Here is a 24,276-nt window from a genome sequence, read left to right on the forward strand (position 1 = left end):
AAATTGAAACTCATGAGGAGGAGGGTCTCCAATCTCATGCTTCTGCCCCATCCAGCTGCCTTTTACAATATGCAAGGAATACGGAGGTAGAATTCTTTCTCCCCTACCCCAGGTTTGGATCGCTATTTTCCCATGTCAGCGAGGTAGCACCAAGAAACAGATGAAGAAAGACCCCATCCACTCATATATACATATGCGCACATATACATATCAACATGTACGCATATACATACACATGCACAGACATATACATATATACACATGTACATATTCATATTTGCTTGCCTTCATCCATATCCAGCACCACCCTGCCCCACAGGAAACAGCATCGCCACCTGCTGCATCAGCGAGGTAGTGCCAGGAAACAGACAAAAAAGGCCACATTCGTTCACACTCACTCTTTAGCTGTCGTGTGTAAGGCACTAAAACCACAGCTTCCTATCCACATCTAGGCCCCACAGACCTTTCCATGGTTTACCCTAAACATTTCACATGCCCTGGTTCAGTCCACTGACAGCACATCAACCCCAGTATACCACATTGTTCCAATTCACTCTAGTCCTTGCATGGCTCTCACCCTCCTGCATGTTCAGGCTCCAATTGCTCAAAATCTTCTTCAGTCCAAGTTGGATGCCTTGGCATTTCACTCTCCAATTGGATTGCTTGTCCTGCCATCTCCACTATATGTTACACTTGATCACATTTTCCCACGTAAGCACAGGAAACAAATGAAGAAAGACACATCTACTCACATACACATACAGATGCTCCCCTGTGCGACTTACAACCATCCGTACATATGACCAGAAAATATATGAATTAAGAAATATACTTAAATATAAAACTCATGCTTGGTCATATCTCCACCAGTGCTAATGGCTGCATGCGTAGGATAGTGAATATCAGACGATCCCAGCATTGTGTATATCATAGCTTCTCTCTCAGTTATTCAGTAAGTGCACGTTATTCATGTGAATCTAAAAATTTTCTTGCTGGATTAAAATGTTTTTGTATTTAATCCCAAAGAAGATGATGAGCAAGAGGAAAAATTCATCACATGTTGACGGATCTGGCAAGAAGCCAAAAAGATGCTCAATTTGGAATTGAAAATGAAGGTAATCACCCAATATGACGAAGGAAAAAAGTTGATGTGACTGCACATAATCTACAGTCGTCCTCTTTAGCAGTCTCCACAATTCTAAAGGACAAAGAAGAAAAATATGTGAAGCAGTGAAAAGTTTGGCAAGTATGAAGTCTGTGATAATGACTAAGCATTGACAGTGGCCCATCCACGAAATTGAAAAGTTGTTGGTGCTGTGGATGGAAGATCAAATTAAAAAACATGTACTACTAAGTTCACTAACAATTCAGGCAAAGGCTATAAGTCTCTTTAAGACTTTGAGGGACCAAGCAGAAGATTACAATGAGAACTTTATAGCAAGTCATGGCTGGTTCAATAGATTTAAAAGAAGATATAGCTTGCACAACATTAGTCACAGGTGAAGCAATAAGTGCTGACAAAGGAGCTGCCAAAAAGTTCATTGAAAGTTTGAATGAATCACTCCCTGAACTAAAGAATCTTAAATAAAAAGTAAGAAAAACTACAGAATCATATAATAAAAGATGGTAAATAAAAATGAGATAATCATGATAGAAATAGAGTGGAATAAAAGAATACTGTACAAGTATACGAATTCTCCCTACCACGCTGACATGTGTCTGACTTACGTCCATTTCGAGATCCGACCAGTCGGTCAAAATGGAACTCAGACATATGAGTCACAATCTGTACACATACAAACATACATGTACATTTATTTTATTTTTATTATATTTTGTCGCTGTCTCCCACATTAGCGAGGTAGCACAAGGAAACAGACGGAAGAATGGCCCAACCCACCCACATACACATGTATATACATACACATCCACACACACACACATATACATACCTATACATTTCAACTTATACATATATATATGTACATTAACAGATTCTTTCATACTATTCGCCATTTCCCGCATTAGCAAGGTAGTGTTAGGAACAGAGGACTGGGCCTTTGAGGGAATATCCTCACCTGGCCCCCTTCTCTGTTCCTTCTTTTGGAAAATTAAAAAAAGAAAAAGGGGAGAAAGAATACTTCCCACATATTCCCTGCGTGTCGTAGAATGCAACTAAAAGGGGAGGGAGCGGGTGGCTGGAACATTAACAGATATATACATATATACACATGTACATGATTCATACTTGCTGCCTTTATTCTTTCCTGTTGCCACCCCTCCACACATGTGATGACAAACCTCTCCCCCCACACGCGCGTGAGGTAGCGCTAGGAAATGACAACAAAGACCACATTTGTTTACACTCAGTCTCTAGCTGTCATGTGTAATGCACTGAAACCACAGCTCCCTTTCCACATCCAGGCCCCACAAAACTTTCCATGGTTTACCCCAGACGCTTCACATGCCGTGGTCCAATCCATTGACAGCACGTCGACCCCAGTATACCACATCATTCCAATTCGCTCTATTCCTTGCACACCTTTCACCCCCCTGCATGTTCAGGCCCCGATCACTCAAAATCTTTTTCACTCCATCCTTCCACTTCCAATTTGGTCTCCCACTTCTCCACGTTCCCTCCACCTGTGACATATATATCCTCTTGGTCAATCTTTCCTCACTCATCCTGTCCATCTGACCAAACCATTTCAATACACCCTGTTCTGCTCTCTCAACCACACTCTTTTTATTACCACACATCTCTCTTACCCTTTCGTTACTTACTCGATCAAACCACCTCACACCACATATTGTCCTCAGACATCTCATTTCCAACACAATCACCCTCCTACGCACAACCCTATCTATAGCCCATGCCTTGCAACCACATAACATTATTGGAACCACTATTTCTTCAAACATACCCATTTTTACTTTCCAAGACAACATTCTCACCTTCCACACATTTTTCAACACTCTCAGAACTTTCAACCCCTTCCCCACCCTGTGACTCACTTCCGCTTCCATGGTTTCATTCGCTGCCAAATCCACTCCCAGATATTTAAGACACTCCACTCTCTCCAGTTTTTCTCCATTCAAACTTATTTCCCAATTCACTTGTCCCTCAACCCTACTGTACCTAGTAACCTTGCTCCTATTCACATTTACTCTCAGCTTTCTTCTTTCACACTTTACCAAACTCAGTCACCAGCTTCTGCTGTTTCTCACCCGAATCAGCTGTATGTATCATCAGCAAACAACAACTGACTCACTTACCAAGCCCTCTCATCCACAGCAGACTGCATACATGCCCCCCTCTCTGCAAAACTCTTGCATTCACCTCCCTAACAACCCCATCCATGAACAAATTAAACAACCATGGAGACATCACACACCCCTGCTGCAAACTGACATTCACTGAGAACCAATCACTTTTCTCTCTTTGTACTCATGCACATGTCTTACATCCTCTATAAAAACATATCACTGCTTCCAGCAACTTGCCTCCCACACCATATACTCTTACTACCTTCCGCAAAGCACCTCTATCAACTCTATCATATGCCTTCTCCAGATCCATAAATGCTACATACAAATCCATTTGTTTTTCTAAGTATTTCTCACATATATTCTTGAAAGCAAACTCCTGATCCACACATCCTCTACCACTTCTGAAACCACACTGCTCTTTCCCAATCTGATGTTCTATACATGCCTTCACCCTCTCAGTCAATACCCTCCCATATAATTTCCTAGGAATACTCAACAAACTTATACCTCAGTAATTTGAACACTCAGCTTTATCCCCTTTGCCTTTGTATAATGGAACTATGCACGCATTCCGCCAATCCTCAGGCACTTCACCATGAGTCATACATACATTGAATATCCTCACCAACCAGTCAACAACACAGTCACCCCCCTTTTTAGTAAATTCCACTGCAATACCATCCAAAACCGCCGCCTAGCTGGCTTTCATCTTCAGCAAAGCTTTCACTACCTCTTTTCTATCTACCAAATCATTCTCCCTGACCCTCTCACTTCGCACACCACCCCAACCAAAACACCCTATATCCGCCACACTATCATCAAACACATTCAACAAACCTTCAATATACTCACTCCATCCCCTTCTCACATCACCACTACTTGCAATTATCTCCCCATTAGCCCCCTTCACCGATGTTCCCATTTGTTCTCTTGTCTTACGCACTTTATTTACCTCCTTCCAAAAATCTTTTTATTTCCCCTAAAATTTAATGATACTCTCTCACCCCAACTCTCATTTGCCCTCTTTTTCACCTCTTGCACCTTTCTCTTGACCTCCTGCCTCTTTCTTTTATATATCTCGTAGTCATTTGCACTATTTCCTTGCAAAAATCATCCAAATGCCTCTCTTTTCTCTTTCACTAATATTCTTACTTCTTCATCCTACTACTCACTACCCTTTCTAATCTGCCCACCCCCCATGCTTTTCATGCTACAAGCATCTTTTGTGCAAGCCATCACTGCTTCCCTGAATACCTCCCATTCCTCCCTCACTTCCCTTACGTCCTTTACTGTCACCTTTTTCCATTCTGCACTCAGTCTCTCGTGGTACTTCCTCACACAAGTCCCCTTTCCAAGCTCACTTACTCTCACCACAATCTTCACCCCATTATTCTCTCTTCTTTTCTGAAAACCTCTACAAACCTTCACCTTCGCCTCCACGAGATAATGAACAGACATCCCTCCAGTTGCACCTCACAGCATATTAACATCCAAAAGTCTCTCTGTCACATGCCTATCAGTTAACACATAATTCAATAACACTCTCTTACTATCTCTCCTACTTACATACATATACTTATGTATATCTCTCTTTTTAAACCAGGTATTCCCAATCACCAGTCCTTTTTCAGCACACAAATATACAAGCTCTTCACCATTTCCATTTACAACACTGAACACCCCATGTTCACCAATTATTCTCTCAACTGCCACTTTTCTCACCTTTGCATTCAAATCACCCATCACTTTAATCTGGTCTTGTGCATTAAAACTGCTAACACACTCACTCAGCTGCTCCCAAAACACTAGCCTCTCATGATCTTTCTTCTCATGCCCAGATGCATAGGCCCCAGTAGTTACCCATCTCTCCCCATCCACTTTCACTTTTACCTATATCAATCTAGAGTTTACTTTCTTACTATCACATACTCCCTTAACTCCTGTTTCAGTAGTAGTGCTACTCCTTCCTTTGCTCTTGTCCTCTCACCAACCCCTGACTTTACTCCCAAAATATTTCCAAACCACCCTTCCCCTTTACCCTTGAGCTTCATTTCGCTTGGAGCCAAAACATCTAGGTTCCTTTCCTCAAACATACTACCGATCTCTTCTTTTTTCTCATCTTGGTTACATCCACACACATTTAGACACCCCAGTCTAAGCCTTCGAGGAGGATGAGCACTCCCCGCGTGACTCCTTCTGTTTCCCCTTTTAGAAAGTTAGAATATAAGGAGGGAAGGGTTTCTGCTCCCCGCTCCCGTCCCCATTAGTCGCCTTCTACGACACACGGGGAATGCGTGGGAAGTATTGTTTCTCCCCTATTCCCTACATACACGTGTACATATTTATACTTGCTCACTTTCAACCATTCCCGATGTCACCCTGCCTCACAAGATACAGCACAAATGCATGAAGGAAAGGAAAAAGAATAATTCTCTTCTATTGTCCTTCTGTTGCCAGTAAATCCATTATTGGTAGTCACACCCTGATTTCGTGAAGGTATTTATTTTATCTATTTATTAAACTTTGTCACTGTCTCCCGCGTTAGCAAGGTAGCGCAAGGAAACAGTCAAAAGAATGGCCTAACCCACCCACATACACATGTATATACATACACATCCACACACGCACTTATACATACCTATACATCTCAACATATACATATGTATGCACACACACATATACATATATACGCATTTACATAATTTATACTGTCTGCCTTTATTCATTCCCATCGCCACACTGCCACACATGAAATAACAACCCCCTCCCCCGCATGTGCGCGAGGTAGCGCGAGGAAAAGACAACAAAGGCCACATTCGTTCACACTCAGTCTCTAGCTGTTATATATAATGCACCAAAACCACCGCTCCCTTTCCACATCCAGGCCCCACAGAACTTTCCATGGTTTACCCCAGACGCTTCACATGCCCTGGTTCAATCCATTGACAGCACGTCCACCCCAGTATACCACATCGTTCCAGTTCACTCTATTCCTTGCACGCCTTTCACCCTCCTGCATGTTCAGGCCCTGATCACTGAAAATCTTTTTCACTCCATCTTTCCACCTCCAATTTGGTCTCCCACTTCTCCTGTTCCCTCCACCTCCGACACATATATCCTCTTGGTCAATCTGTCCTCACTCATTCTCTCCATGTGACCAAAGCATTTCAAAACACCCTCCTCTGCTCTCTCAACCACACTCTTTTTATTACCACACATTTCTCTTACCCTTTCATTACTTACTCGATCAAACATCAAACCACCTCACACCACATATTGTCCTTAAACATCTCACTTCCAGCACATCCACCCTCCTCCACACAACTCTGTCTATAGCCCATGCCTCGCAACCTTATGTCATTGTTGGAACCACTTTTCCTTCAAACATATCCATTTTTGCCTCCCAGGATAATGTTCTCTTGAAGGTATGTTTCAAATTTCATATTTTTTCAGTTCTTTTCTGAGTAGCTCGAGACTTGAATGGCATGCGACCTATTAATCTTGTTTAGATTTTGCCTGGGTTGTGTCCTTTATCAAAAGGTTAATCAGGAACTTATGCTGACTTATAGGTTGAAGAAATTTCACTTTTGATTATGGAACTTAATGCAGGTACAGAAGTTTGAAATATTTTTCAAACATTTCCACCCAAATTCAGATCGTTCAGAGTAAGTGTCCTGCGGGGCAGGTGACCGAAGGTTTCCCTAAAACAACCATCTACTTATTGTGTCATTTACATAGAATGGCAAACACTTAGGGGTGGCTCTGTCTGCTGACATTGTCATCCTACTGTTTGTCCATCTGTTCATATTTAGAAGCCATACCCAGGTTTAGTGAAGATGCTGTAATCCATATACTTGATATTATTGTTTTCCAGCATCTGAAAAACTGGACGGTATTAAATGTGCATAACTCTATCCCTGGGGATAGGGGAGAAAGAATACTTCCCACGTATTCCCTGCGTGTCTTAGAAGGCGACTAAAAGGGGAGGGAGCGGGGGGCTGGAAATCCTCCCCTCTCGTTTTTAATTTTCCAAAAGATGGAATAGAGAAGGGGGCCAGGAGAGGATGTTCCCTCAAAGGCTCAGTCCTTTGTTCTTGGCACTACCTCGCTGATGTGGGAAATGGTAAATAGCATGAAAAAAAAAAATCTGATTTGAATTTTGCATAAGTTATTCCCGTTATAATGTCCAACCTGAAACTTAACATGGCTGAAAGTGGAAAAAAAATCCACCTTTGGCCATAGAACTTGATATAGCTGGTATCATTATTTTCCAAACAATATTTTTTTCCATTCTTGAATCTGTGTCAGCTCATAAGAGAGTTTCAGTTCCCGGTCAATGGTGCTCTTAAGGTGGAAGTTCTCGATGTAAAGAGTGTGTAAATAAACCTCGTGACGTCATTACGGGAAGACCTCAGTGAACTCTTTTGGTTCACTGTTAGTATGCTAATTCTGTTGGTGCTAGATAAAAGGATATATTTCCCCCTTATTAAAAGGAATAGTGTGCAACTTTACTATTTTTATGGTAAAAGAACATACATGTTGGAAAAATTAATCTAAACCTTCTTTGTAAAGGTAGTATTATATCTTCACTATAGATGCATAATGTACGGAGGGGTCACCTACAAAAGCTACTCTGGGAAAAGATGACTGGAGCCATTTTACTCCATCTGGTTGTGTCTCATGAAACCTCAGTTGTTGAGCTTTACATTTCCTTACATACACCATGAAGCTATCCTCTTTTTTATTTCTCTGGTCTTGTTTTGATTTTTTTCCGTCTCTCGTACTGTGCTGGTCTTTTATTATCTTTATTTCATTAAGGGTCTGGCCCAAATTAGGACTTTAGTCAGTGTGTGAAGCTACTGATTTAAAAATGATAAATAAATAAGGATGACACCATCTCATGTAGAGATAGTGTGCTAATTTGCTCAAGGTGCAGTATAAAATGAAAATCATGACCTTATTTTGTGGAGACTGTGCTAATCAGACTGTTTTACTTTTTTTGACAGCTACTTGGTTTGTGGTATGTGATTGAACAAATTGACACAACTTCCACTTGCCTTACAATGAACTTCACCAGAGTCACTCCAACTCAACTAAAGGTGACCAAGTCCCGCCAGCTTCTCCTGCTTGACACACTGAGTATAGAGCACCTAAACTCTTACACTGCTACGCTTGATATACCAGATGGTGAAAATGCTGGAAAGATGCGTGTTAAATGGCCTCTTAGTGAGTATTGGAATAACATCTGCCTCTGTAAGAAATGATACAGAAACTCTTCAGGAAAAATTATTGAAAATGTCTTTGGGTAGCGCAAGGAAACAGATGAAAAAATGGCCCAACCCACCCGCATACAAATGTATATACATATATGCCCACATATGCACATATTCATACCTATACATTTCAATGTTATTTTTTTTTATCATTATACTTTGTCGCTGTCTCCCGCGTTAGCGAGGTAGCGCAAGGAAACAGATGAAAGACAGGCCCAACCCACCAACATAAACATGTATATACCTACATGTCTACACACTCACATATATATACCTATACATTTCAACGTATTATTTATTTATTTACTTATTTTGCTTTGTCGCTGTCTCCCACATTAGTGAGGTAGCGCAAGGAAACATGAAAGAATGGCCCAACCCACCCACATACACATGTATATACATACACGTCCACACACGCAAATATACATACCTGTACATCTCAATGTACACATATATATACACACACAGACATATACATATATACACATGTACATAATTCATACTGTCTGCCTTTATTTATTCCCATCGCCACCTCGCCAGACATGGAATAACAACCCCTTCCCCCTCATGTGTGCGAGGTAGCACTAGGAAAAGACAACAAAGGCCCCATTCGTTCACACTCAGTCTCTAGCTGTCATGTAATAATGCACCGAAACCACAGCTCCTTTTCCACATCCAGGCCCCACAGAACTTTCCATGGTTTACCCCAGACTCTTCACATGCCCTGGTTCAATCCATTGACAGCACGTCGACCCCGGTATACCACATCGTTCCAGTTCACTCTATTCCTTGCACGCCTTTCACCCTCTTGTATGTTCAGGCCCCGATCGCTCAAAGTCTTTTTCACTCATCTTTCCACCTCCAATTTGGTCTCCCACTTCTCCTCGTTCCCTCCACCTCTGACACATATATCCTCTATGTCAATCTTTCCTCACTCATTCTCTCCATGTGACCAAATCATTTCAATACACCCTCTTCTGCTCTCTCAACCACACTCTTTTTATTACCACACGTCTCTCTTACCCTTTCATGTCTTACCCTTTCATTAGTTACTCGATCAAACCACCTCACACCACATATTGTCCTCAAACATATCATTTCCAACACATGCCCCCTCCTCCGCACAACCCTATCTATAGCACATGCCTCACAACCAGTGTGTGAAAGAAGAAAGTTCAGAGTAAATGTGAATAAGAGCAAGGTTATTAGGTACAGTAGGGTTGAGGGTTAAGTCAGTTGGGAGGTAAGTTTGAATGGAGAAAAACTGGAGGAGGTGAAGTGTTTTAGATATCTGGGAGTGGATCTGGCAGCGGATGGAACCATGGAAGCGGAAGTGAATCATAGGGTGGGGTAGGGGGCAAAAATTCTGGGAGCCTTGAAGAATGTTTGGAAGTCGAGAATATTATCTCGGAAAGCAAAAATGGGTATGTTTGAAGGAATAGTGGTTCTAACAATGTTGTATGTTTGCAAGGCATGGGCTATGGATAGAGTTGTGCGCAGGAGGGTGGATGTGCTGGAAATGAGATGTTTGAGGACAATATGTGGTGTGATGTGGTTTGATCGAGTAAGTAATATAAGGGTAAGAGAGATGTGTGGAAATAAAAAGAGTGTGGTTGAGAGAGCAGATGAGTGTGTTTTGAAATGGTTTGGTCCCATGGAGGGAATGAGTGAGGAAAGATTGACCAAGAGGGTATATGTGTCAGAAGTGGAGGGAAGGAGGAGAAGTGGGAGACCAAATTGGAGGTGGAAAGATGGAGTGAAAAAGATTTTAAGTGATCGGGGCCTGAACATGCAGGAGGGTGAAAGACGTGCAAGGAATAGAGTGAATTGTAACGATGTGGTATACTGGGGTTGACGTGCTGTCAATGAATTGAACCAGGGCATGTGAAGCATCTGGGGTAAACCATGGAAAGTTCTGTGGGGCCTAGATGTGGAAAGGGAGCTGTGGTTTTGGTGCATTATTACATGACAGCTAAAGACTTGAGTGTGAACGAAGGGGGCCTTTGTTGTCTTTTCCTAGCGCTACCTCACACACATGAGGGGGAGGGGGATGTTATTCCATGTCTGGCGAGGTGGCGATGGGAATAAATAAAGGCAGACGGTATGAATTATGTACATGTTTATATATGTATATGTCTGTGTGTGTATTTGTATGTGTACATTGAGATGTATAGGTATGCATATTTGCGTGTGTGGACGTGTATGTATATACATGTGTATGTGGGTTGGTTTGGCCATTTTTTCGTGTGTTTCCTTGCGCTACCTTGCTGACGCAGGAGACAGCAACAAAGTAAAATAAATATAAATATATATATATATATATATATATATATATATATATATATATATATATATATATATATATATATATATATATATATATATATATATATATATATGTATGTATCTATTTTAACTTTCTAAAAGGGGAAACAGAAGAAGGAGTCACGCGGGGAGTACTCATCCTCCTCGAAGGCTCAGATTAGGGTGTCTAAATGTGTGTGGATATAACGAAGATGAGAAAAAAGGAGAGAGAGGTAGTATGTTTGAGGAAAGGAACCTGGATGTTTTGGCTCTGAGTGAAGCGAAGCTCAAGGGTAAAGGGGAAGAATGGTTTGGGAATGTCTTGGGAGTAAACTCAGGGGTTAGTGAGAGGACAAGAGCAAGGGAAGGAGTAGCACTACTCCTGACACAGGAGTGGTGGGAGTATGTGATAGAGTGTAAGAAAGTAAACTCTAGATTGATATGGGTAAAATTGAAAGTTGATGGAGAGAGATGAGTGATTATTGGTGCATATGCACCTGGGCATGAGAAGAAAGATCATGAGAGGCAAGTGTTTTGGGAGCAGCTGAATGAATGTGTAAGTAGTTTTGATGCACGAGACCAGGTTATAGTGATGGGTGATTTGAATGCAAAGGTGAGTAATGTGGCAGTTGAAGGAATAATTGGTATACATGGGGTGTTCAGTGTTGTAAATGGAAATAGTGAAGAGCTTGTAGATTTCTGTGGTGAAAAAGGACTGGTGATTGGGAATACCTGGTTTAAAAAGCAAGATATACATAAGTATACGTATATAAGTAGGAGAGATGGCCAGAGAGCGTTATTGGATTACGTGTTAATTGATTGGTGTGCGAAAGAGAGACTTTTGGATGTTAATGTGCTGAGAGGTGCAACTGGAGGGATGTCTGATCATTATCTTGTGGAGGCAAAGGTGAAGATTTGTAGAGGTTTTCAGAAAAGAAGGGAGAATGTTGGGGTGAAGAGAGTGGTGAGAATAAGTGAGCTTGGGAAGGAAACTTGTGTGAGGAAGTACCAGGAGAGACTGAGTACAGAATGGTAAAAGGTGAGAATGAAGGAGGTAAGGGGAGTGGGGGAGGAATGGGATGTATATAGGGAAGCAGTGATGGCTTGCGCAAAAGATGCTTGTGGCATGAGAAGCGTGGTAGGTGGGCAGATTAGAAAGGGTAGTGAGTGGTGGGATGAAGAAGTAAGATTATTAGTGAAAGAGAAGAGAGAGGTATTTGGATGATTTTTACAGGGAAATAATGCCAATGAGTGGGAGATGTACAAGAGAAAGAGGCAGGAGGTCAAGAAAAAGGTGCAAGAGGTGAAAAAGAGGGCAAATGAGAGTTGGGGTGAGAGAGTATCATTAAATTTTAGGGAGAATAAAAAGATGTTGTGGAAGGAGGTAAATAAAGTGCGTAAGACAAGGGAACAAATGTGAACTTCAGTGAAAGGAGCTAATGGGGAGGTGATAACAAGTAGTGGTGATGTGAGAAGGAGATGGAGTGAGTATTTTGAAGGTTTGTTGAATGTGTTTGATGATAGAGTGGGAGATATAGGGTGTTTTGGTCGAGGTGGTGTGCTAAGTGAGAGGGCTAGGGAGAATGATTTGGTAAACAGAGAAGAAGTAGTAAAAGCCTTGCGGAAGATGAAAGCCGGCAAGGCAGCGGGGTTGGATGGTATTGCTGTGGAATTTATTAAAAAAGTGGGTGACTGTATTGTTGACTGGTTGGTAAGGTTATTTAATGAATGTATGACTCATGGTGAGGTGCCTGAGGATTGGCGGAATGCCTGCATAGTGCCATTGTACAAAGGCAAAGGGGACAAAGGTGAGTGTTCAAATTACAGAGGTATAAGTTTGTCGAGTATTCCTGGTAAATTATATGGGAGGGTATTGATTGAGAGGGTGAAGGCATGTACAGAGCATCAGATTGGGGAAGAGCAGTGTAGTTTCAGAAGTGGTAGAGGATGTGTGGATCAGGTGTTTGCTTTAAAGAGTGTATGTGAGAAATAATTAGAAAGGCAAATGGATTTGTATGTAGCATTTATGGATCTGGAGAAGGCATATGATAGAGTTGATAGAGATGCTTTGTTGAAGGTATTAAGAATATATGGCATTGGAGGCAAGTTGTTAGAAGCAGTGAAAAGTTTTGATCGAGGATGTAAGGCATGTGTACGTGTAGGAAGAGAGGAAAGTGATTGGTTCTTTGTGAATGTAGGTTTGCGGCAGGGGTGTGTGATGTCTCCATGGTTGTTTAATTTGTTTATGGATGGGGTTGTTAGGGAGGTGAATGCAAGAGTTTTGGAAAGAGGGGCAAGTAAGCAGTCTGTTGTGGATGAGAGAGCTTGGGAAGTGAGTCAGTTGTTGTTCGCTGATGATACAGCGCTGGTGGCTGATTCATGTGAGAAACTGCAGAAGCTGGTGACTGAGTTTGGTAAAGCGTGTGAGAGAAGAAAGTTGAGAGTAAATGTGAATAAGAGCAAGGTTATTAGGTACCGTAGGGTTGAGGGCCAAGTCAATTGGGAGGTAAGTTTGAATGGAGAAAAACTGGAGGAAGTGAAGTGTTTTAGATATCTGAGAGTAGATTTGGCAGCAGATGGAACCATGGAAGCGGAAGCGAATCATAGGGTGGGGGAGGGTGCGAAAATTTTGGGAGCATCGAAGAATGTGTGGAAGTTGAGAACATTATCTCGGAAAGCAAAAATGGGTATGTTTGAAGGAATAGTGGTTCCAACTTTGTTGTATGGTTGCCAGGCGTGGGCTATGGATAGAGTTGTGCGCAGGAGGGTGGATGTGCTGGAAATGAGATGTTTGAGGACAATATGTGGTGTGAGGTGGTTTAATCGAGTAAGTAATGTAAGGGTAAGAGAGATGTGTGGAAATAAAAAGAGTGTGGTTTAGAGAGCAGAAAAGTGTGTTTTGAAATGGTTCGGTCACATGGAGAGAACGAGTGAGGAAAGATTGACCAAGAGGATATATGTGTCGGAGGTGGAGGGAACGAGGAGAAGTGGGAGACCAAATTGGAGGTGGAAAGATGGAGTGAAAAAGATTTTGAGTGATCGGGGCCTGAAGATGCAGGAGGGTGAAAGGCGTGCAAGGAACAGAGTGAATTGGAACGATGTGGTATACCGGGGCCGACGTGCTGTCGATGGATTGAACCAGGGCATGTGAAGCGTCTGGGGTAAACCATGGAAAGTCCTGTGGGTCCTGGATGTGGAAAGGGAGCTGTGGTTTCGGTGCATTATTACATGACAGCTAGAGACTGAGTGTGAACGAATGTGGCCTTTGTTGTCGTTTCCTAGCACTACCTCGCACACATGAGGGGGGAGAGGGTTGTTATTCCATGTGTGGTGGGGTGGCGATGGGAATGAATAAAGGCAGACAGTATGAAATATGTACACGTGTATATATGTATATGTCTGTGTATATATACATGTATACGTTGAAATGTATAGGTATGTATATTTGCGTGTGTGGGCGTGTATGTGTGTGGCTGTGTATGTGGGTGGGTTGGGCCATTCTTTCGTCTGTTTCCTTGCGCTACCTCGCTAACGTGGGAGACAGCGACAAAGCAAAATAATAGTAAAATAAAAGAATATATATGTATATATGTGTGTGTGTGTGTGTGTGTATCTATGTGTGTGTGTCTATGTGTGTGTGTGTATGTGTGTGTTTGTGTATGGATGGACCGTTTTTCTTGTTTCTTGTTGTTACTTTGTGACTTGGGAAACGGCAATCAAATTAAATAGATATTAATGAATACAGTGAACAATAGATTAAACAGGTTTCGGATTTCACAGCCAAGGCAAAAAGTATTATTTTTTATCCCACTTGCTTTTGGTAGTGTTTGGGTATACCGTTTTGTTATGGTCTTGGTCTGTCTCAAGCTACTGTGTGGTTATGTAAACAGAGATTGGTGATATTATTTATCAAATTTTGCAATCCTAACAATTGAAAATGGCATCAAGTGACAGGGGAGTTAAAAAAAAGTGTGTGAACTGTATATGGTATAAGTGTATTATGTATTAAAAAATGTTCCATAGGTTACATTCAGTTTAACGGTCTTTTGGCATTAATGGACATCCGTTAATGAACCTATAAGGTAGACCCTGGGCAGCCTGTAAATGTGTCACATTCAGGAACACTAACCTTTACATCACTGGAGTCCAACATCATCCATTTGTTTTTGATGGATGGCTTCCATGATTTTATGAATTTCCTTTGCAGAGGCCACACTTCTCATCTACTTTTATTTACTTATACAGGAATATCAGATTCAAAAGACGATTGTACCATTAAAGGGTAATGAATGATTCAGAATGTTTTTCTAGAAGCAGTATTGTTATCAGTAAGACTATGTGTTGGTTGATTCCAAGTCAGCAAATTATGGGGTTGGTGTATTGAAACAGATCCCTTGGGCTTTCCTCAGGAAAAAGCCTTCAACAACACTGATCTTACTTCAACAGTCCAAAGTCTAGTTGTGGTTTCATGTTTTTAGCTACAGTACATGTTGGTGAAATAGTTTTGCAGCTCAGTGCAAATGACTTAGTGAGGGTACAAGCCAAGAAAGTGATCTTTTGGGCAAACCATGCCTTCCCAGACTTTTACATACACTAGTAGAAAGCCTTACCCAAAGAAGTTTAGATTGGCTGACCTGGTGGAAAGATATGAGAAACCTCCAAAGACTTTTTCGTTAAAGGGCTCCACCAACTTGTCTGATGGTATAAATGGACACCTTGAGCTAAGGGTGGACTTCCATTCTCCAGTTTCATGTAAGTTCAGGCTTTTGGGAAGTGAAGCAGAAGTATCCACATATCAGCATAAAGGACCTGTTTATTCTATGGCCTTTCATCTCCCAGAATGTCTAAGAGATAAATGAGGAGATTCATGCCATAATTATATATGACTTAGTTTATTCAGTTCCTCCTACCTTCAAGGAGTGTACAGTACTTGGGCTGAGGCTCTTTCAAGGTCTTTTTCTGTGACTACTGAAATGTCTATATAGGGAGAGTGGCATTCAGTTGGATGGATCCTTTACTGTGGGAGGAATCCCCAGGTGAGCTGCTTCATTACCTAAGTGGATGCCCTTTACCCAACTGTATGTCTCCAGCGTTCAACAGTCAAGGGAATTCAGTTTCCCTCTTTCCCTCGGTAAATCTCCTAAGAAAGTTCTTTCCAAACTGATTGGTTTTCAAGATTCATTCACCTCAAAAGCCCCACTATGGTGCCTGAATCTTCTTCAGTATCTAACTGTGTAAGTGTTTCTAGATTACTTCAAATTGGGGTCAACAACCAAGCTTCAAGCTTGAAGTGCTGGGTTTTGGAATTTTCATATTTTACATAGTTTTTTAAGCACTTATACAGCCTAAAATTGGTTAAAATGAGTCCAATGACTTTTTTCAAAATGTCTGCATCTACTTCAAGACAGTATCGGTGAGTTTGGAAACTCAGATTTTTTTTAAATCAGGTTTACGTTACATGAGGCCTATGTTTGGTTTTCTAGCATTTTTCATTATAGAAATAGAGCGAGTAATGCTACTGTTTTGCACAAGAGCATTTTCATGAACCCTTATCCATAGTTTGGAATCAATTGATTGAAATGTTTGGAATAACGGCCTTTTAAGATCTGCCCTCTCCCCATGCAGCCAGAGTGGGAGTTGGATACAATTAAAGCATTATTATGATGACCCAGCACCTCAGTGGATGCTCATGAAGACACTTCTTGATGGCCCTCAGTGCTGGCAGAAGAGTGCTAATAGTGAGATACATATCATGTCAAGGCAGAAAATAAAATTTCAGTTGATAACATGGTTTGGGTTAAGATCAATCGAAATTCAGGTTTTTTTTTAGTGAAAAAATTGTTTCAAAATACCCACACAATGATTGCTTCTTGGAAATTACTATTGATGACTATCATAGCATAAATCTCCAAACTTCCCTGGGATTACTAGAGAATATCAATAAGTACCTTCTCCTTCTTTTGGAAAAGTGAAAAAAAAAACGAGAGGGGAAGATTTCCAGCCACCCGCTCCCTCCCCTTTTAGTCGCCTTTTACGACACGCAGGGAATACGTGGGATGTATTCTTTCTCCCCTACTTTTCCAAAAGAAGGAGCAGAGAACGGGGGCCAGGTGAGGATATTCCCTCACAGGCCCAGTCCTCTGTTCTTAACGCTACCTCGCTAATGCGGGAAATGGCGAATAGTATGAAAGAAAGAAAGATCAATAAGTACATCATTTTGTATAGCTAAGAAGTTGGAAACCCCTCTTTGTAAGGAATTTTTCTTCTTGGACAAGAAAGTTGGTTTTGGTGTGTCAACCTGGCCTGCGAGCTTGTGATGTCAAAAAGACAGCTACTACTTTGACTTTTCTTTGGAATACAGTAAGTCCTCTATTTAATGGACTAATAGGGGGAAGGAGTGTCCGTTAATGTCGAAAGTCTGTCAAATTGAATGTAACCCATGGGCCATTTTTTAAAACAATATACAGTAATGCAATATACAGTTCACACGCTTTCTTTTGATTCCTCTATCACTTGAAGCTATTATGAATTGTAAGGATTGCAAAAGTATTAAATAAAGTTTCAATTCTCTGTATACAACCTGACTGTTTGATAGCTTGAGGCAGAGAGACCAAAACAAAGAGAGTATACTCCATTCTACCAAAAACAAGTGCGATGTGAAATGTGCATGGTGTGGCATTTAGATTCTTTTTTTTTATTTCTTCAATTATTTAATAATGTATTATCATTTGCCCATTCTGTTAAATCAGAAATCCATTATAATGGGGTCTGTTGAATAGAGGGTTTACTGTATGTTCAAGCTCATAGAGAAGTCTTTTAAACCAGGGGAAAATCCCTTGGCCTTTGGAGGGACCTTACGAAGGGAGATATAATGTAAGAACATAATTAAGTAACCAAACAACTGAAAATGTTAGTAAACCACTTTTATAATGAATATCACTTGTTGCCATCTTCCACTGAATGGACCCCCCAGCACCCTTTCCAGGACAGCCCTAGGGGTATATAAAATTCAAACACCTTCCAGGTCCTGTGTAAGCTCTCGGTGGTCCTTAACATGTCCCTGGAAAAGAATAACAAGGAGTCTTCGGCAATTGCCAGACACTTTTGCCAGGCATCACCTTATTACTTTTGACGTTAAGGATTTTCCTTGCATGGCACTGGGCCTGCCACCTTTAAGAGAGAGAATTGCTTGGGGGGAAGAAGGTAACATGTAAAGCATGTCTTTTGTTCACTGCATTTAGTTAAGAAGTTAGCTTCTCTCTGACTTCCAACTCCATGTTGGTAAACTCTCAGCTTTGATTTTGAGCAGGAATAGAAGATGCAGCAGACTCTTCCCACTTATTCAACCTACTTAAGTATGCTAAGTTTGGAGGAGGGAACAGCTGTTGTGACACTGCTAACCACAAGGAAATTTTTTCCTTTAGGTTATCAGTGAGAGAGAGTGAGAGAGAAAACAGCTCTTTTGTTTGTTTGTTTTTCTGATCAACAGATTTGGCTGGCAAGGCAGACTACATTGTGTTTGACACTGACTATGAAACATATGCGGCTATCTATGAATGCCAACCCTTCACCTCCTTTGCACATCGCCAGTCTGCTACCATTTTGTCCCGGAGCCGGGCTCTCAACAGTACCATCATTGACAAGGTTGGTATGGATTACTATAGAAAGTTAGAGAAAAGTTTTGATGTTTTTGTAAAACATTACTATGATGGAATTGCCTGGCATATCCTGTTTTTGTTCCTGCTTTCTTTGTTTTCTGTTGAAAAGTCAAATTATCAATAATATAAACAATAAGTGGGTTTGGGTTTCTAATGTCCTCTCCCTTGATGTGGACTTTTGTCCACAACTGGATCCTTAAAAAATAAAAAATAAGATCCTCACCACAAGGATCTTTTACTTCTTCCTAGTTGAGGACTGTATTACTTGTTTCTTTGTTGTTTTATTATTCCAGTATGATATTCTTTCATTTCATAAAATTAAATATTTTTTTTTACCATTTTATTAGTTTGATATTTAACATGTTTTGTCTTGTCCGGGAGACCAATTAGGCAAGGGCAATAGGATGAAAATAATTTTGATTTTTCTTTGATGATAAACCTTTTCTTAAACCAAATATTCATGTGCTAGCTTATTTGAACAGAAGTTAGGCAATTTGGATGGCATTTATATATTTTTTTATTTATTATACTTTGTTACTGTCTCCCGTGTTGATGAGGTAGCGCAAGGAAACAGACGAAAGAATGGCCCAACCCACCCACATACACATGTATATACATAAACGTCCACACGCACATATATATGCCTATACATCTCAACGTATACATATATATATATATATATATATATATATATATATATATATATATATATATATATATATATATATATATATATTTTTCTTTTCTTTTAAACTATTTGCCATTTCCCGCGTTGGCGAGGTAGCGTTAAGAACAGAGGACTGGGCCTTTATTGGAATATCCTCACCTGGCCCCCTCTGTTCCTTCTTTTGGAAAATTAAAAAAAAAACGAGAGGGGAGGATTTCCAGCCCCCCGCTCCCTCCCCTTTTAGTCGCCTTCTACGACACGCAGGGAATACGTGGGAAGTATTCTTAATCCCCTATCCCCAGGGATAATATATATATATATATATATATATATATATATATATATATATATATATATATATATATATATATATATATATATATATATATATATATCTTAATCCCCTATCCCCAGGGATAATATATATATATATGAGAAGAGTGGGAGGTGGGCTGTTTAGAAAGGGTAGTGAGTGGTGGGATGAAGAAGTAAGAGTGTTAGTGAAAGAGAAGAGAGAGGCATTTGGACGATTTTTGCAGGGAAAAAATGCAATTGAGTGGGAGAAGTATAAAAGAAAGAGACAGGAGGTCAAGAGAAAGGTGCAAGAGGTGAAAAAAAGGGCAAATGAGAGTTGGGGTGAGAGACTATCAGTATATATATATATATATATATATATATATATATATATATATATATATATATATATATATATATATTATCCCTGGGGATAGGGGATTAAGAATACTTCCCACGTATTCCCTGCGTGTCGTAGAAGGCGACTAAAAGGGGAGGGAGCGGGGGGCTGGAAATCCTCCCCTCTCGTTTTTTTTTAAATTTTCCAAAAGAAGGAACAGAGAGGGCCAGGTGAGGATATTCCAAAAAAGGCCCAGTCCTCTGTTCTTAACGCTACCTCGCTATCGCGGGAAATGGCGAATAGTATAAAAAAAAAATATATATATATATATATATATATATATATATATATATATATATATATATATATATATATATATATATACACAGACATATACATATATACACATGTACATAATTCATACTGTCTGCCCTTTATTCATTCCCGTCGCCACCCCGCCACATGAAATGACAACCCCCCGCATGTGCATGAGGTAGTGCTAGGAAAAGACAACAAAGGCCACATTCGTTCACACTCAGTCTCTAGCTGTCATGTATAACACACCGAAACCACATCTCCCTTTCCACATCCAGGCCCCACAAAACTTTCCATGGTTTACCCCAGAAATTTCACATGCCCTGGTTCAATCCATTGACAGTACGTCGACCCTGGTGTACCACATCATTCCAATTCACACGATTCCTTGCACGCCTTTCACCCCCCTGCTTGTTCAGGCCCCAATCACTCAAAATCTTTTTCACTCCATCTTTCCACTTCCAATTTCGTCTCCCACTTCTCCTCACTCCCTCCACCTCACACCACATATTGTCCTCAAACGTTTCATTTCCAGCACATCCACCCTTTGCACAACTCTATCTATATCCCATGCCTCGCAACCATATAACATTGTTGGAACCACTATTCCTTCAAACATTCCCATTTTTGCTTTTCAAGATAACGTTTTTGACTACCACACATTTTTCAACACTTCCAGAACCTTCCCCTCCTCCCCACCATATAATTCACTTCTGCTTCCATGGTTCCATCCAATGCCAAATCCACTCCCAGATATCTAAAACACTTCACTTCCTCCAGTTTTTCTCCATTCAAACTTACCTCCCAATTGACTTGTCCCTCAATCCTACTGCACCTGATAACCTTGCTCATATTCACATTTACTCTCAGCTTTCTTCTTTCACACACTTTACCAAACTCAGTCACCAGCTTTTGCCGTTTCTCACCTGTATCAGCCACCAGCGCTCTGTCATCAGCGAACAACAACTGACTCGCTTCCCAAGCTCTCTCATCCACAACAGACTGCAAACTTGCTCCTCTTTTCAAAACTCTTGCATTCACCTCCCTAACAACCCCATTCATAAACAAATTAAACAGCCATGGAGACATCACGCACCCCTGCCGCAAACCAACATTCACTGAGAACCAATCACTTTCCTCTCTTCCTACTCGTCCACATGCCTTACATCCTCGATAAGAACTTTTCACTGCTTCTAACAACTTGCCTCCCACACCATAAATTCTTAATACCTTCCACAGAGCATCTCTATCAACTCTATCATATGCCTCCTCCAGATCCATAAATGGTACATACAAATCCATTTGCTTTTCTAAGTCTTTCTTACATACATTCTTCAAAGCAGACACCTGATCCACACATCCTCTACCACTTCTGAAACCACACTGCTCTTCCCCAATCTGATGCTCTGTACAAGCCTTCACCCTCTCAATCAATACTCTCCCATATAATTTCCCAGGAATACTCAACAAACTCATACCTCTGTAATTTGAGCATTCACTTTTATCCCCTTAGCCTTTGTACAATAGCACTATGCAAGCATTCTGCCAATCCTCAGGCACCTCACCATGAGTCATACATACATTAAATAACCTTACCAGCCTGTCAACAGTACAGTCACCCCCTTTTTTAATAAATTCCACTGCAGTTCCATCCAAACCCACTGCTTTACTGGCTTTCATCTTCCGCAAAGCTTTTGATACCTCTTCTCTGTTTACCAAATCATTCTCCCTAACCCTCTCACTTTGCACACCACCTCAACCAAAACACCCTATATATCTGCCACTCTATCATCAAACACATTCAACAAACCCTCAAAATTCTCACTCCATCTCCTCACATCACCACTACTTGTTATCACCTCCCCATTAGCCCCCTTCACTGATGTTCACATTTGTTCTCTTGTCTTTCTTTTTTCTTTCAAACTATTCGCCATTTCCCGCGTTAGCGAGGTAGCGTTAAGAACAGAAGACTGGGCCTTGGAGGGAATATCCTCACCTGGCCCCCTTCTATGTTCCTTGTTTTGGAAAATTAAAAAAAAAACGAGAGGGGAAGATTTCCAGCCCCCCGCTCCCTCCCCTTTTAGTCGCCTTCTACGACACGCAGGGAATACGTGGGAAGTATTCTTTCTCCCCTATCCCCATACGCACTTTATTTACCTCTTTCCAAAATATCTTTTTTTCTTTTTCTTTCATACCATTCGCAATTTCTCGCATTTGCAAGGTAGCATTAAGAACAGAGGACTGGGCCCTTGAGGGAATATCCTCACCTGGCCCCCTTCTCTGTTCCTTCTTTTGGAAAAATTAAAAAAACAACTGGGAGGATTTCCAGCCACCCGCTCCCTCCCCTTTTAGTCGCCTTCTACGACAAGCAGGGAATACATGGGGAGTATTCTTTCTCACCTATCCCCAGGGATAGAAACATCTTTTTATTCTCCCTAAAATTTAATGATACTCTCTCACCCCAACTCTCATTTGCCCTCTTTTTCTCCTCTTCCACCTTTCTCTTGACCTCCTGCCTCTTTCTTTTATACATCTCCCAGTCATTTGCATTATTTCCCTGCAAATATCGTCCAAATGCCTCTCTCTTCTCTTTCACTAATGATCTTACTTCATCCCACCACTCACTACCCTTTATAATCTGCCCACTTCCCACGCTTCTCATGCCACAGGCATCTTTTGCGCAAGCCATCACTGCTTCTCTAAATACATTCCATTCCTCCCCCACTCCCCTTACGTCCCTTGTTCTCACCTTTTTCCATTCTGTACTCAGTCTTTCCGGGTACTTACACAAGTCTTCTTCCCAAGCTCACTTACTCTCACCACTCTTTTCACACCACCATTCACTCTTCTTTTCTGAAAACCTCTACAAATCTTCACCTTCGCCTCCATGATAATGATCAGACATCCCTCCAGTTGCACCTCTCTGCACATTAACATCCAAAAGTCTCTCGCGCGCCTATCAATTAACACATAATCCAATACCGCTCTCTGGCCATCTCTCCTACTTACATACGTATACTTATGTATATCTCTCTTTTTAAACCAGGTATTCCCAATCATCAGACCTTTTTCAGCACAGAAATCTACAAGCTCTTCACAATTTCCATTTACAACATTGAACACCCCATGTACACCTATTATTCCCTCAACTGCCACATTACTCACCTTTGCATTCAAATCACCCATCACTATAACCCGGTCTCGTGCATCAAAACCACTAACACACTCATTCAGCTGCTCCCAAAACACTTGCCTCTCATGATCTTTCTTCTCATGCCCAGGTGCATATGCACCAATAATCACCCATCTTTCTCCATCCACTTTCAGTTTTACCCATATCAATTTAGAGTTTACTTTCTTACACTCCCATCACATACTCCCACCACTCCTGTTTCAGGAGTAGTGCTACTCCTTCCCTTGATCTTGTCCTCTCACTAACCCCTAACTTTACTCCCAAGACATTCCCAAATCACTCTTCCCCTTGAGCTTCATTTCACTTAGAGCCAAAACATCCAGGTTCCTTTCCTCAAACATACTACGTATCTCTCCTTTTTTCTCATCTTGATTACATCGACATACATTGAGACACCCTAATCTGAGCTTTTGGGGAGGATGAGCACTTCCCGCGTGGCTCCTTCATTTGTTTCCCCTTTTAGAAAGTTAGAATACAAGGAGGGGAGGGTTTCTAGCCCCCCGCTCCTGTCCCCTTTAGTCGCCTTCTATGACACGTGAGGAATGCATGGGAAGTATTCTTTCTTCCCTATCCCCAGGGATGACATATACTAGGTTATTCTGACTCATTATGGCTTTTTCTGGGTATTGTTGTATCCAGGTGGAATTCTTACCCCTTACCCTTTGGTTGAGAACATTCATCACAATCAAATGATATGGTAACTGTATTTTTTGTGTACACAGTCCTTTTCCAGGTACTCTCCTAATGCAGGAGTTAATTATTATTCATATGTTCAGAAAATGTGGCAGAAATGGGAGATATAGGTTGGGGTCTTACTTTCTATGAATCATTAGTGATGGTGTTCATTTCAATTATATTTTCTTCACTTCTCTTCAGATGTTTCTTACTTGATGAAAGAATTCATAATCATCATAATAGGCATGAAATATAAGAGAAAATAGCAAGAGATGGGAATGCATTAA

General features: G+C 41.0%; 1 protein-coding gene across 7 annotated transcripts in view; it reads left to right on the plus strand.

Annotated features, from left to right (window-relative positions):
- LOC139757302 (apolipoprotein D-like) overlaps positions 1 to 24,276 on the plus strand; it is a 64,637-nt gene that overhangs the window by 27,292 nt on the left and 13,069 nt on the right. For all 7 annotated transcript variants that reach the window (XM_071677689.1, XM_071677687.1, XM_071677686.1 and 4 more), the window contains exons 3-4: positions 8,277 to 8,496; positions 18,337 to 18,491. In XM_071677689.1, coding sequence (XP_071533790.1) covers positions 8,277 to 8,496; positions 18,337 to 18,491 — 375 coding nt within the window. The remainder of the gene's footprint in view (positions 1 to 8,276; positions 8,497 to 18,336; positions 18,492 to 24,276) is intronic.

The sequence above is a fragment of the Panulirus ornatus genome, chromosome 25, assembly GCF_036320965.1.
Source record: "Panulirus ornatus isolate Po-2019 chromosome 25, ASM3632096v1, whole genome shotgun sequence".
Lineage (NCBI taxonomy): Eukaryota > Metazoa > Arthropoda > Malacostraca > Decapoda > Palinuridae > Panulirus > Panulirus ornatus.